General features: G+C 29.4%; 1 protein-coding gene across 1 annotated transcript in view; it reads right to left on the reverse strand.

Annotated features, from left to right (window-relative positions):
• Positions 1-3,310, reverse strand: part of LOC108558854 (insulin-like growth factor-binding protein complex acid labile subunit) — a 102,369-nt gene extending 99,059 nt beyond the window's left edge. Inside the window, exon 1 of the mRNA XM_017915888.1 lies at positions 3,237-3,310. Within this exon, the coding sequence (XP_017771377.1) occupies positions 3,237-3,242 (6 nt within the window). The 5' untranslated portion in view covers positions 3,243-3,310. The remainder of the gene's footprint in view (positions 1-3,236) is intronic.
• Between the last annotated feature and the right edge of the window lie 12,153 nt (positions 3,311-15,463).

Here is a 15,463-nt window from a genome sequence, read left to right on the forward strand (position 1 = left end):
CGTTTAAGATTTTTTTTAAGACGTTTAAGTAAACAGGAACTGAAAGTCACGTTAAAGTATTGTTTTACTAAACTATTCACGATGTTGTCTACAAACGTAAAGATTGCCTCAGGAAATCATTAAATTGATATAACTTTTTTCGCTTTAGAATTAGACAATTATTTTTTTTTTTAAATATTACAATTAATCAATTTTCTTGAAAAAAAAAAGGGGTTGAAAACAAGAAATACAACCTCAAACTTTAAATTAACGTAACGTTACCGGACTATGACGTGACGTTGCCGTTTCTTCTATTGTTTATCAATAATAATTGCAATATTTAAGAATTCACATAAAGTTAATTGTACTAATTACAATTTTTTACCAACTTTAACGTTTAATTAGACAGGAACTGAACGAAAATAAAAATACTTTGACGTGACATTCTTATTTTACCGACGTGACGTAATGGATTATAAATCATAACTGCAACAATTCGACAAATGTTTTCGATCAACAAAAATTTAGTAGGCAATAATGCATAACGCAGCTATTATCGAGTCAGCCGAAAATGTTAATTTCCATTTACTACATATTCATTACTTCGGATGGCGTTTTAATTTGCAAGGGGGTGGGTCTCCTGTTGGACGGCAGCGAAGCCCGCGGCCGAATCAAAATAATTAAATTGCGATTTGCTAATTAGCAATAATTAGGCGGAAAGCGCAATTTCCATTGAATTGCAAATAGTTGTGTGGTGATGGCTGATTGGGGTTTGGGAGGGAGTGAGTTAGGTAGGTGGGTAAAGGATGTTGGAGGAAAATTGGGGAAAAACGCGCCCCGTGTGAAAAATGCTGTGTCTTTAATAAGAGAATTTTGATTTATCTCGTACCGTGCAGCGTGATGAATGCTTCTTCGCCCAGACACCTAGGTATAAATCAAACGCGTACCCAGTTTTCCTAAATCACATACACACGCCGTTTATTTATTTCGTCCTGCACGTTTGTTTTCTTACTCTTTTTTTTTCTCTCTCTCTCTTCATTTTTTTTTCTTATCCTTCTTTCAAACACGAACTAGACGAGATGATATATGGTATTCACGTACGTTATTTTATCTTCGAAACGTTTCCATCTGTTTTAATTAAGTTACGTTGATTAATTAAAACTTGTTTCTGACACGAATAGTTAGATTGCACATCGAAAACCACCATAATTCAACTATGAATCTTAATATAGGAATCATATAAATATTACATATTCATTAATTTTTATTTATATAATATTATATGTACATTTTGAGAAACAACATTATTTTATTGATTTTTTCTTGTATTTACATGGATTATCCTAATGTTTCCTATATATATAAGAAACATAAAATATGTATGTAAAATTGATCTATACTTAATAGTAAATAATCATGGCTTTATAAATTTATCAAAATACTGAAGTAACTAAAAAACTATTACTACTTTTTTAAGGTAAATTTTCAAGATGTAAAACAACAAATAATCATCATAAGAGTTAAAGAAGAAAAAGAAATTAAAGAAATCTATTATAATAAAGAAGAAGTAGAAAGTTAATATCATTTCTAGTTAATATTTTTAAACTAATTAATGAAAACAATCTGTAAAAATAAAAAATAAATAGATAATGCTGAAAAAATACTATGAAAGAGAAAGACTTTATTGAACATAATAAAATTACAAGTTTTTTGGTAATAAGTGATTTTTCCAAAAAAAAAAATACTTTATTATCATAAAAAAGTACTTTATGTGTAATTGAAACTAACAAATTATTATTTCACTTTTTTATTGCAATTATATTACATTTTCTATATAATTTAAATAGAATATAATTTTATTATATATATTGAAATATCTTTTTAGATTTAATATAATTCAGATAATTCATTAAAAAAATAATTTTACATAAACCATACAGTTTTTGTTTATTAAAAACTCATATTTATAAATAAGAATATTAACATATGTATCATTTTCATTAATTTTTAGAGAAATTAATTAAGGAACTTCTGAATAATTTTCATTTTTTTTTTCATTTTTAAAAAATATTACATAACACGATTTTGCAAGCAACTATAAGCTTGCAAAATCACGGAATTTTTGTATATTTAAATAAACTATATTTATTATAATTATAAAAAATACTTATTTCCTAGTTTATTTACTAATTCATTTGAGATTTTTGCTTGTCATTTATTTATAAGTATTAAATTAAATTAGTATTAAAACGATAATATTTGGACAAAATAAAACTATCAAATTTTTCGGAAGAAATCCAATATTAAGTCGATAATTTACATAGATAAAAAAGTTGCGAAAATAAGTTAATTTTGAATGCAACGTTTATTTTGTAAAACATAAATTTGTAATTATTCTAGTCTTAAATTAATTAAGAAATTGAAATCAATGTAAAGACTGTTACATAAATAATATAATAAATGAGTTGTGGAAATGCAATTAATCAAATCCAACAGAAAATTAATAACGCTATGAATAGATTACGAGCATCCAAGTATTGATAACATATTTACGAAAGTCCGACACGATAATTTATAGCCTCGAACGTTTTAATTCTCAACGTAAGTCACATTACTATTATTAGTTTCATTTCGGCTCCACGAATAAATAACGAACGCAATGATTCTATTCTGAAGCATTGTGCGTTGGGTCCATGAATGAAATACTAATAAGTCATTAATCAAATGGGCTTTAACTTCAATTTTCGTTGTTGACAAGGCGTAAAAGAAAACTAATTACGGAAGGACATAACTCACAAATTCTAATTCCTCCACTACATATTTTTTACCGGAAATGCAATGTAGAAAAAAAAACGTAAATGATTTATGATAAATGCATAATTGTCCTTGCTATTGTTGTAATTAAAAGAATGATTCGAGTTATAATTGAAGATCGTGAAAAGAGCACATGTTAATAAATTAATGAATGCAGGAAAAAAAGACTAATTGGTGATTAAGGACAACTGCGACACCCTTGCAAACAACACGAAGAAGTGCATTGGACTCTGCCTGTTTCGCAGATGGTGGACGTTGGATTTTTTTGTAGTTGTTGTTGTTGTGAAGGATTATTAATTTTCGGACTGTTTAGTTGCCACATGTTCCAGTTTTCGGTGCGTCCCCTTCTCTTTTCTATGTTCTCCCCATAGAGACTTATTCATAATTACTCTTGCGCGAATTTCTATATGGAAGTTTGTAATAAAATTGCATGAAACACTTACGTTCATTATGTTAATGATGATACGGCTGTTCCGGCCTCAGCTTATATCCTCATTACAGCCGAACGCACGTACACTATCTGGAAACAAAAACGGAAAGGATTCAGTTGGAAGCATATTCCCCCCATTTGCCACAGACACACACAACAAACAACGGTATGAACACTCTAGGGTTCTGCATAAAGACACTAGACATACATGTATATAGTAGACACAGACATATAGAATAGAGAAAGGAATATATGCATGAATGCTTCGTTCGGGATAACGGATGGCAAATAAATAAATAGACATATACATGGTCGTGCTAATGAGGTGGCATAAATCTGAATAATAAGCACGAATAATTTTATACCAAAAATTAATATCTATGCATATTTGGAATTTTGGTACTTGTTAATTACTGGCCCATGTTCATAATTTATTCCCATTTCCCCTCTCATTTTATGTATGCATGTCATCTCTCTGAACTTGTCACTTTCTTTCTAACATTCATTTAATAATTCCTATTTTCATATCATAGTTTGCACTTAAAATCGAACAAAACAATGTTTATATTATATTAATATTTCAATTAAATAACACTAAGCTATGCTTTTTTTCATCCAAACTAGATACATTTAATCTTTGTTAAAATAAATTCTTGCATTGCTTTTAATTTCAGAAATTTATACATATTAAGAAATATATAAAACAAAATTTTACGTTTTTTAAATACAAATTTGTGTACCTTTTATCTATGCAGAATGAAATTGTTACTCTTTTTATTTCTGAAATTTCAGAAAATCAAACCCATTCCGTTTTAAGAGAAAAAATGCATAAGAAAATCACGGAAGTTTTGTATATTTAAATTAACTATATTTATTGTAATTATAAAAATACTTATTTTCTAGTATATTTACTAATTAATTTAAGATTTGTTTTTGTCATTTATTTATGTATTAAATTAAATAAGTATAAAAACGATAATATTTAGATAAAAGAAAACTATCGTATTTTTCGGAAGAAATTCAATATTAAGTCGATTTATCTATGTAAAAAGTTGCGAAAATAAGTTAATTTTGAATGCAACGTTTATTTTGTAAAACATTAATTTGTAATTGTTCTAGTCTTAAATTAATTAAGAAATTGAAATCAATGTAAAGACTGTTACATAAATAATATAATAAATGAGATATATTTAAACTAGATATATTTAATCTTTGCTAAAATAAATTCTTGCATTGCTTTTAATTTCAGAAATTTATACATATTAATAAGTATATAAAACAACATTTTACGTTTTTTAAATACAAATTTGTGTACCTTTTATCTATGCAGAATGAAATTCTTACTCTTTTTATTTCTGAAATTTCAGAAAATCAAACCCATTCCGTTTTAAGAGAAAAAATGCATAAGAAAATCACGGAAGTTTTGTATATTTAAATTAACTATATTTATTGTAATTATAAAAATACTTATTTTCTAGTATATTTACTAATTAATTTAAGATTTCTTTTTGTCATTTATTTATGTATTAAATTAAATAAGTATAATAACGATAATGTTTAGATAAAAGAAAACTATCGTATTTTTCGGAAGAAATTCAATATTAAGTCGATTTATCTATGTAAAAAGTTGCGAAAATAAGTTAATTTTGAATGCAACGTTTATTTTGTAAAACATTAATTTGTAATTATTCTAGTCTTAAATTAATTAAGAAATTGAAATCAATGTAAAGACTGTTACATAAATAATATAATAAATGAGATATATTTAAACAAGATATATTTAATCTTTGCTAAAATAAATTCTTGCATTGCTTTTAATTTCAGAAATTTATACATATTAAGAAGTATAAAAAACAACATTTTACGTTTTTTAAATACAAATTTTTGTACCTTTTATCTATGCAGAATGAAATTCTTACTCTTTTTATTTCAGAAATTTCAGAAAACCAAACCCATTCCGTTATAAGAGAGAAAAAATGCAAAATAAATCAGAAAGTAATACGAGTTTAAATTTACTTATTTTGTATTTATTTTATTCTTAAATTAACATTACAATAATTATTTTAGCTGATAGTTATAGTATTTTTTTCACAAATAGTGGAATTAAATTGTTGTTTTCCTATAGTTTAACGAATAACAAAAAAATTAAGTTGTTGGATATTTGTGGACAAGAAAAACAAAACCTCTTTTGTAAAAACTTCTTCAGAGAATTGTCAAACTTTTTTTTTATTATTATAAGTTTGCGTTATTATATTGGATGATGACAATGTATAGGATCGTTCATATCGAGAAGATAGGAGTTGAGGGACAGAAATCGTTGTTGTTCAATACATTACAACTTCTTTAAGAAAAAAAGTTCCATGTAATTTCCAGCTTAGTAGCTTCTAAATACAGTAAAATTTCGCATAGTGCGGTTTCGATCAGTTCGAATTCACTAAAGTTTAGTTTAAACATTTTGAAACAAACTAAATTTATAATGATAGTTTTTTCTCTTTGTAATCTAATTGAGTCTCTTTTAGTGCGGTTTATTTTTGTATGTATTTAGTTGTGCTCATCCAATATAGTCGTGGATTTTATATCAAAAAATAATATCTATGCATATTTTTGGAATTTTGGAACTTGTTAATTACTTCTTCAGAGAATTGTCAAACATTTAACTTTACCGAACAACCATCAATATTCATTTACTACTAAAATATTCATAAAGTTTGATTAATTTTTAGTTTCGTTCACATTTTTATTTCTCAATTATAAAACAAAGAAATATATTCTTTTTTAATAAACTTTCTTCTACTTTAAATCATTTTCTTAAATTTTTATATGAAATAAAGTTTTATTAAAAAAGAATATTCTCGTGTTTAACCTAATAAAAATTAATGACTGAAGACCAATATTTCATTAAATTCATTTTTTCATAATTTTAGCAACTTTTACCTAAATTATATTAAAAAATGACTAAAACTAAATCTTCGTTAATAAAACTGATATATTAAATTAAGAAATTTCTGAAAATTTTAACATTTAACGTTTCAAGTTTCTATTTAGTTTTTTTTTAATATTTCATTTACTTGAAATAATTGCCATAAAAATAATTATTATAATTAATAAATCACATACAATTTTCTGTAATAACATCTTCTTTTTCAAGCTTAAAAAATATGATTTTCCTAAGTCGTGGATTTTATATCAAAAAATAATATCTATGTATATTTTTGGAATTTTGGAACTTGTTAATTACTTCTTCAGAGAATTTTCAAACATTTAACTTTACCGAACAACCATCAATATTCATTTACTACTAAAATATTCATAAAGTTTGATTAATTTCTAGTTTCATTCACATTTTTCTTTTTCAATTCACTTTTCTCAATTATAAAACAAAGAAATATATTTTTTTTGAATAAACTTTCTTCTACTTTTAATCATTTTCTTAAATTTTTATATGAAATTAAGTTTTATTAGAAAAGAATATTCTCGTGTCTCAATTTAACCTAATAAAAATTAATTAATAAAAACCAATATTTCATTAAATTCATTTTTTATGAAATTTCAGTTTTTCATACTTTTACCTAAATTGTATTAAAAAATGACTAAAACTAAATCTTCGTTAATAAAACTGATATATTAAATTAAGAAATTTCTGAAAATTTTAACATTTCACGTTTCAAGTTCCTATTTAGTTTTTTTTTTTAATATTTCATTTACTTGAACTAATTGCCATAAAAATAATTATTATAATTAATAAATCACATACAATTTCCTGTAATAAAATCTTCTTTTTCAAGCTTAAAAAATATGATTTTCCTAAGTCGTGGATTTTATATCAAAAAATAATATCTATGCATATTTTTGAAATTTAGGAACTTGTTAATTACTACTTCAGAGAATTGTCAAACTTTTTTTTATTTTATTATTATAAGTTTGCGTTATTATATTAGATGATGACAATTTATAGGATCGTTCATATCGGGAAGATAGGAGTTGAGGGACAGAAATCGTTGTTGTTCAATACATTACAACTTCTTTAAGAAAAAAAAAGTTCCATGTAATTTTCAGCTTAGTAGCTTCTAAATACAGCAAAATTTCGCATAGTGCGGCTTCGATCAGTTCGAATTCACTAAAGTTTAGTTTAAACATTTTGAAACAAACTAAATTTATAATGATAGTTTTTTCTCTTTGTAATCTAATTGAGTCTCTTTTAGTGCGGATTATTTTTGTATGTATTTAGTTGTGCTCATCAAAAATTAATATCTATGCATATTTTTGGAATTTTGGAACTTGTTAATTAATTCTTCAGAGAATTGTCAAACTTTTTTTCTTTTATTATTATAAGTTTGCGTTATTATATTGGATGATGACAATGTATAGGATCGTTCATATCGAGAAGATAGGAGTTGAGGGACAGAAATCGTTGTTGTTCAATACATTACAACTTCTTTAAGAAAAAAAAAAGTTCCATGTAATTTACAGGTTTTTAGCTTCTAAATACAGCAACATTTCGCATAGTGCGGCTTCGATCAGTTCAAATTCAATATAGTTCAATTTAAACATTTTGAAACAGACAAAATTTATAATGATAGTTTTTTCTCTTTGTAATCTAATTGAGTCTCTTTTAGTGCGGTTTATTTTTGTATGTATTTAGTTGTCCTCATCCAATATAATAACGTACAGAAAAAAAGTTAGACAATGTTATGAAAAAGTTTTTACCAAAGAGGTTATGTCCACAAATGTCAAAAATATTGGTGGAACCTATTACTCGTCTAGATGAATAATGAAAATGTAATATTAGTAATTGCGTATGTTTTGTGTAATGGAAATGAAATGGAAATGAAATATGTTCAAGTTTAGGAGTAAGTTTACAACGTCTGACTGAAAAAAGCATGTGGTTGATAGATCGTTGAGTGGCAGATACGACTGTTGTTTTATGTACGAGCAGACTTGTGTATTTTTTGTGTGTGTTTGCTGCAGAATGAGTGAATGAGTAATTAGTGAAGTTTGGGGATGGCGTTAATAGGCCAACGAAGAAAACCCGTTGTTAAGAGCGTTTGAATTTTTAAATAACATACATAAATCAAGCGCCGTAAGTCGCGTGTTTGTTTATGGGATTGAAGCTGTGGGGTGGTGGAGGTGGAGGTGGTGGAGACGGCGATGGAAAATGGAAAGAGAGGTGTTTGAAATGGGTTAACAAGGCACAACGTTGCTAACTTCGTCCGCAGTGTACTAATTGCCCTGCTTACATACGGCGGGATCGGGTGTTAGCTCATGCATAAACAAGAAGATAAGTGGAGATGCCGCCGCCGCCACGGGGCGGCCCATTAGACTTGGAAACGAACTCGCCGCCTCCATCCGTTTGACAGATGTTGGTTGGCATGTTTTGCCGGTTTAGTTTACACACTAGATGTGAGGGTGGAGGGCTTTCGAGTGAGGAAAGTAAAGGAGAACCACCGCCACGCAGCCTCTGCTGTCCATTTTCACTGCCGCCCCCCAAAAACTCATTTGCACAAACCGCTCTGTCCAAACTTACGTTGCCTCCGACTCGCAATGGAACTTTGCACACTAAATGCATAAATCATAACCACCGCCGCCGCCGCCACCAGCGTAGAGAGAGGCCTTTGGAGCCGTCTCCTCTCCGCCCTTTGCGGATCCACGACTTACTTGGATTACTTTTTAAATCCAATTAAAACCAACCCCCAAATACAAAACATACACCCGGATCCGAGCCACGAATATCTTCGTACACAAGACAATGGCTCAGCAAGAACAATGCGACCTAATGAAATTTTAATTAATCCTTTTGGAACACTGTTTAACATTTAACTTTACCGAACAACCATCAATATTCATTTACTACTAAAATATTCATAAAGTTTGATTAATTTCTAGTTTCATTCACATTTTTCTTTTTCAATTCACTTTTCTCAATTATAAAACAAAGAAATATATTTTTTTTGAATAAACTTTCTTCTACTTTTAATCATTTTCTTAAATTTTTATATGAAATAAAGTTTTATTAAAAAAGAATATTCTCGTGTTTAACCTAATAAAAATTAATAACTAAGAAACCAATATTTCATTAAATTCATTTTTTATGAAATTTCAGTTTTTCATACTTTTACCTAAATTATATTAAAAAATAACTAAAACTAAATCTTCTTTAATAAAACTGATATATTAAATTAAGAAATTTCTGAAAATTTTAACATTTCAAGTTTTTTTTTTTAATATTTCATTTACTTGAACTAATTGCCATAAAAATAATTATTATAATTAATAAATCACATACAATTTTCTGTAATAAAATCTTCTTTTTCAAGCTTAAAAATTATGATTTTTCTAAGTTACCAAAAAATTTAATTTAATTTCAAAACAAATCTCTAAAATGTGTTTTTAAGTATGTACTTAAGCAAAATATATTAATTCTGATTCTTAAAGTAAAGTAAAATTTCATATTATTTGTCTGTGGTCAGCGATCATCAATCATAAAAAAAGTATATAATCTGGACGAAATTAGGTAATAAAGATTGTTATTAGCTTTGCTCTCCTGTTGTACGTTTTTTTTTTCTCTCTGAAAAGCGATAAAGTAAACATCAAGCTGAGCAAAAAAAAAAGAAAAGACAATAAATAAAAGAGACGCATGTATACCACGGGTTCCCCGGAGCCAGTCCTTCGCTAAGTTATGTAATTTCGTGAGAATAAAAAGGATAATGAAATGTTAGTCGTAAGGCCTTTAGTGCTGGAGATGTAATTTGGGCGCCCTAAAGCAATCCGAAGTGGAACAATAACCTTTCGCTTTACCTGCCCTGCAAACACACCTCCTCCCACCGGCGACCTCTTACATAATCACCGGGGATGCCGCCGCCGCCGCCGGCACCTAATCACAGCCTCCTCCTTCTCCTTTTTTTCTCTCTATTGTTGCCACGGCGAAAAAGATAAATACGTGTGTTATGTGTGCGTATACATTTTCCTTTCTCTTTTTGTTTTGTCCTTTCTTTCTGCACCGGAGGAAACAAAGTCGAGCGCGCACACAAAGGGCATAAATCTCTATTTTTGGTCCTGTGAAATTTAAAACTCTATTATTAAAACGTGCTTATTTCGACCGGTGCGGTCTCCCAATGGAAAGACTCTCAAGAGTGATTTCCTAATTCGTATATTTAGGTAAAATTGTGGAAAACCGTATCGCGTTGCTCCATTCATAGTTTTGTCTTATACCTCAATATTATCTATTCACAAGTGTTATGTGATATCCAAATTGAACCAATTATATGCTTTTCATAGAATAGAAAATGTTTTTACCGCAATTATTTAAAGCATAATAGAAATTCTTCTCAAATGTTTTATAAATATATATTATTTGAATTAAAATAACTTTGGTGTTTGGAAAATTTAAAATACAGGGCGGAAATTTATCAATTCTTGTGTTTCTTAATTTATACTTTTTTGTTTGCTATTATTTATGAAATTGTTATTATTAGTAAAATACACTTTTCCAAGTAGACAAATTTAACAAAAAAAATATGATATTCTGTACTAATTTGAGCAAATTTTTAATAATAGAACCGATCTTTTTAAGAGAAATAATTGATTATAATTCAATGAATTTAAAAAAAATTAATTGTAAATTATTTATTTTTACAAAAAAAAAATAAAGCTATTAAAATGTTGCAACACAAAATAAAATCTACATTCTTCTTTAAAAACTTATTAAGAAATTTTCAAATGAATATATAATCTACATTTTTATATATAAAGTGATTTAAGTATTTCAAAAATCTCGAAGAAGGAACTGAAGTGATGGATCACGTATTTGGAACCCAAATCATCATTTCTTCTCATATTATCTATTCAAAAGCGTTACGTGATATCCCTCGTCTTGTGCAGATAAATTAAACAATTATGTACTTAACACCATGGATTTAGTGTTGACTACCTACTGGGGTGGAGCATTTGTGACAATACCCATTCATAAACTTGAAAAAAGCTTTACACGATTCAAAATTATTTTAATATTATAAAAAAATATAAAATTTACAGATTAATTCAGTTTTTGTATTCTGTATTGTATTTTGTATTTGTTATTGAGAGTACTTTTTCGCCGGACTGTTTGAAACCGTACTAATCGAGAAAGTAAATACATTTATATATATAAAAAATAATAATTATATGTATTGATTTTGTTAGAATTTATTTTGTCAATTAAAAAAGTAGTTTGTTTTGTTATATTCAAACCGGACTATAGTGAATCCGGAAGCCGTACTATGCGAGGTATTGCAGTATACATATTTGTGAACTTGGTATAAAAATAGCAATGAAAATTATGTAAAGGTGTAATTAATGAAATACATCAAAGTAAATTATGTGTGACTCTTTTACTATATAATTATAATATTTATCAATGATATACATAATTTCTTTTGTTAAGTTCAAGCTGTATATTCAAATGTCTCTTGCTATTATTCTGGTAATGACATATTGGGTATAGCTTCAATATTTGATTACCAGGAATTGTTAATAGGCTGCAGATATAAATATTGAAATAATTGGCTGTATGTAGAACGTAGACAAAACAATATTTTAATTTCATTTATATTTTTACGTTTTGTTTGGGCTGGGGTGGATATATATATACATATTTTTTTGTCGAACGCTGCAGAATAATTACACAGTCTGGTGGAGTTTAATGGGATTGAGTGAATCCGCCCCCATTCAATGCATATAACACTTATTTACATATCCGGCAGCAGCGAGAGAGCTGGAGAGGCGTGGGGCGGCGGAGGCGGCTTCGGTGGTTAGGTTAAATCGTACTTCGGCCGCCACCGCCGCCTCCCCTCGAAATAGCTTGCTCGACTCAAACACACACCCGCTGCAGCCGGCAGCCACTGCCGCCCCTCAACCCCAATTAAAGACAATACCATCCACTTAGATAACCTCCGCGACCTCTCCTCTCTTCCGCTACCGCCGCCTCCTACAGCCCATCTAACTCTATAGACTAGTCTGCAATTACTCAATTCCCTTGCGTGATCTAGAAACACTTAACGAACTGTGGAGATCCCTCAAAAATGCATTTATCTCTACTCTCACAGGGATATCCGAAGAACGCGCGAATCTGCTGTCTGCCTCCCCTTCATGCAGCGGACGAAAGTGAAAAGAAATATTATCTGTAATTGGATTTGCAAACAATAGCCTAGTCATTCGTTAATACCCATTCCTACCAACCAGAGCGTGAACCTAATGGAAATTTCATGATTTTCAAATGTACATTTACTTCTGAACATCACTTCTATTTACGATTCATCGAACAAACCATCAAATTGACTACTAAATATAGCTCACATTTTAGTCAGTTCAAATCCTTCAAAACGCACAAATAATATTTTATTTATCTAAATATTTTACATATTAATTAATTAGTTTTCTTAGTGCAAATTTGTATCTATTACATAATTAATTACAGTTTATATATATTGTATAAAACCAAAGGTAAAATGAACATATATTTAATTTTTTTTTCAGTTAAAAAAATTAAAATATCAGTTAAGCAATTACAATAAAAAAGTGCGTACTGAACTGTAAAGCTCTGACTTTTGTACTGCGATTGAACAAAAGCAATTTGACTTTTATTGTTCATATTTTTCTTTCTTTCATTCAATGACAATTTGTATACAATAGTGAACCGCAAATGTGGCTGAAAATTCGTTGCCTTTGAAGGGGAGAGATCTTACTTCGAATTATCCAACAATGTATTTGGCGTCTGGCCAGAGACCACAAACAGCCGAATAGAAAGAAAAAAAGTTTATGATAGAGAAAGAAATTGTGTGTGTGTGTTTAAGAGAGAGTGAGAGTAAAAGAAAAATGTAGTTTGTATGATCACAAAACGAATTTTAATTTGACTTCGCAAAGGCATTTCGGAGCCCCGCAGGGATTTCAGTTAAGTCATAAATTAAGTTAAGAAAAGAAGGGATATAGTGAAAGGGTTTAGTCGGTCGTAAGGGAATTGTGTAGTGAGTTGAGGCTCAAAATGTTGTGTGAGTGTGTATTATTTTTTTTTTTGTATTATATTGATGACTGTATAATATTTTGAAATAGGTATAAACGATTTATTCAATGGTAAGAATGCATGACAAATTTATAACCGCGCATAGCTTAATCGTTCTGTCCAAATTCTATTCGTAGCATTTGTATTCATATTTCTTTGAATTGATTATTTGTATCTATTTCGTATTTTGAATAAGAGAAGTCATGTCAAATAAAGGTAATAAATCAGTTATTTCTAAAATCATTAATTGAGAATGATTACCCCAAAATTTAGTCATTTACGTCGGAATTACCCCATTAAAACGAGGTGAGTGAATTCTAATATACTTTATGAACATCCTTATTAAGAATTTAGTTTTAACCCATTCGGGAGTAATTTACCCCAATTCGTAATGATATAAATTGTATTGATGTATACAGAAATATTTCGCATAGTCCGGATAATCGTTCCGTTCTGTTACTAATTGAGGACTATATAGCAGCATGAAATTAAACCGTACAATAGGAGAATTTTTTTACGTAATAAATGTGAAAATTTTCAAATATTTATGACATTTTTGAAATGCATTAAAACGATGTCAGTGAATTCTAATATACTTTATGAACATCCTTATTAAGAATTTAGTTTTACCCCATTCAGGAGGTAATTTACCCCAATTCGTAATGATATAAATTGTATTGATGTATACAGAAATATTTCGCATAGTCCGGGTAATCGTTCCGTGCTGTTACTAATTGAGGACTTTATAGCGGCATGAAAACAAACCGTACAATAGGAGAACTCACTGCAATAAGGAATATTCCAATATTTTTCATTAACTCAAATCATTTTGATTGCTCAACGTCCTCATTACCCCCAATTATTCACTATTACTATTAGGGGAATTTACCCCGATTTGCCGGCCACTGATTTAGAGTGTATTGATGTATACAGAAATACCTCGCATAGTCCAGCTTATTTCCGTCAATATCTCGGACTGTTTGAAATACAGACTAATCGGGGACTTTATAACTACATATAAATAAACCGTAAAAAAAGAGAGTTGACTGTAACCAATTATAAGTTTCAAATTTGCAAATCAAACTATAGTAAATCCGGACTAACCAAAGCCGTACTATGCGAGGTATTACTATATTTGTTTTAAACAATATACGTTTGAAGTTAGAAGTGTGTCTGTAGAAGTAAGAAATGTCTTACAAGATATATGACGATGCGGTCATATCTTTTTTTGTTCATTGATATCTTGGATGGAAGTGCAATTGTATACTGTTTTTATGGCGGTTAATGCTTGACTGGAAGCCGGGGCCTGATTGTCGGCCCACAGAAAAGCTGGAGTCAATTCCTTTACAAAAGGGCCCAAAAAATTTCGGTAGCCTTTGTACAATTCGTGCCGGTATATCTTTCCCTTATTTCCAATTGCCCTTTCTTGTCTACACTAGACCGGGCACGTGATTAGTGTGTACGTCGTCCCACCCACTTGACTTTTGTGTCTTTGCCGGTTGATCTCGAGTGAAGACGGCCACAACAAACGATAATCTGTTTATGCAGAAAAATAATCCCCATTACAAAACGGATTAGTTATAGAAGCAGTAGAAAAAAATATGAAGCGTGAAAATCGTGAAACCGGAAACGTCAAATAAAATTATGTCCGGAGCGACCGAAACGACCGGATGATGATCGATACTTTTGAATAATTGCCGACGTGATTGCGCCGGTTTGACAATTAACGGGAATTACTAATTATTAGTAATTACTCGTCTATCTGACAATGTGATTAACCAGAACTTGATTACCACAGGAAAGCATATTAATATCATTACTTGCTACCCAGCCTGCATTGCTAATACCGAAACGTGGCCTGTGCAACACACTCCATCCGCTCCGTGCCTCCCATATTACCACCATCGTTCGACACTAATTATAAATAGCTCAATATTAATATCGTTTGCCGTAGAAATGATGATATGCGCCGAAAGCGTGATGCAACCGAAACTGTGGTAGCTTTAATACCATATTAACGTATTATACTTGAAGTATACTTATTGCTTATGCATATCGATTTGTAGCCTCCGAAATATCGGAAAACGTAATTGAGAAAAGTTTATTTCAACTTTTAACTAGAAGTAGAAGGGTAATTCCTAGGGGGAGCGTTCTCTTCTGACATACTTAGACCAAACATTTAATACGATAATTCCCTTTTGACCCAT

Source organism: Nicrophorus vespilloides, unplaced genomic scaffold (assembly GCF_001412225.1).
Source record: "Nicrophorus vespilloides isolate i.1.1-1 unplaced genomic scaffold, Nicve_v1.0, whole genome shotgun sequence".
NCBI classification, from domain to species: domain Eukaryota; kingdom Metazoa; phylum Arthropoda; class Insecta; order Coleoptera; family Silphidae; genus Nicrophorus; species Nicrophorus vespilloides.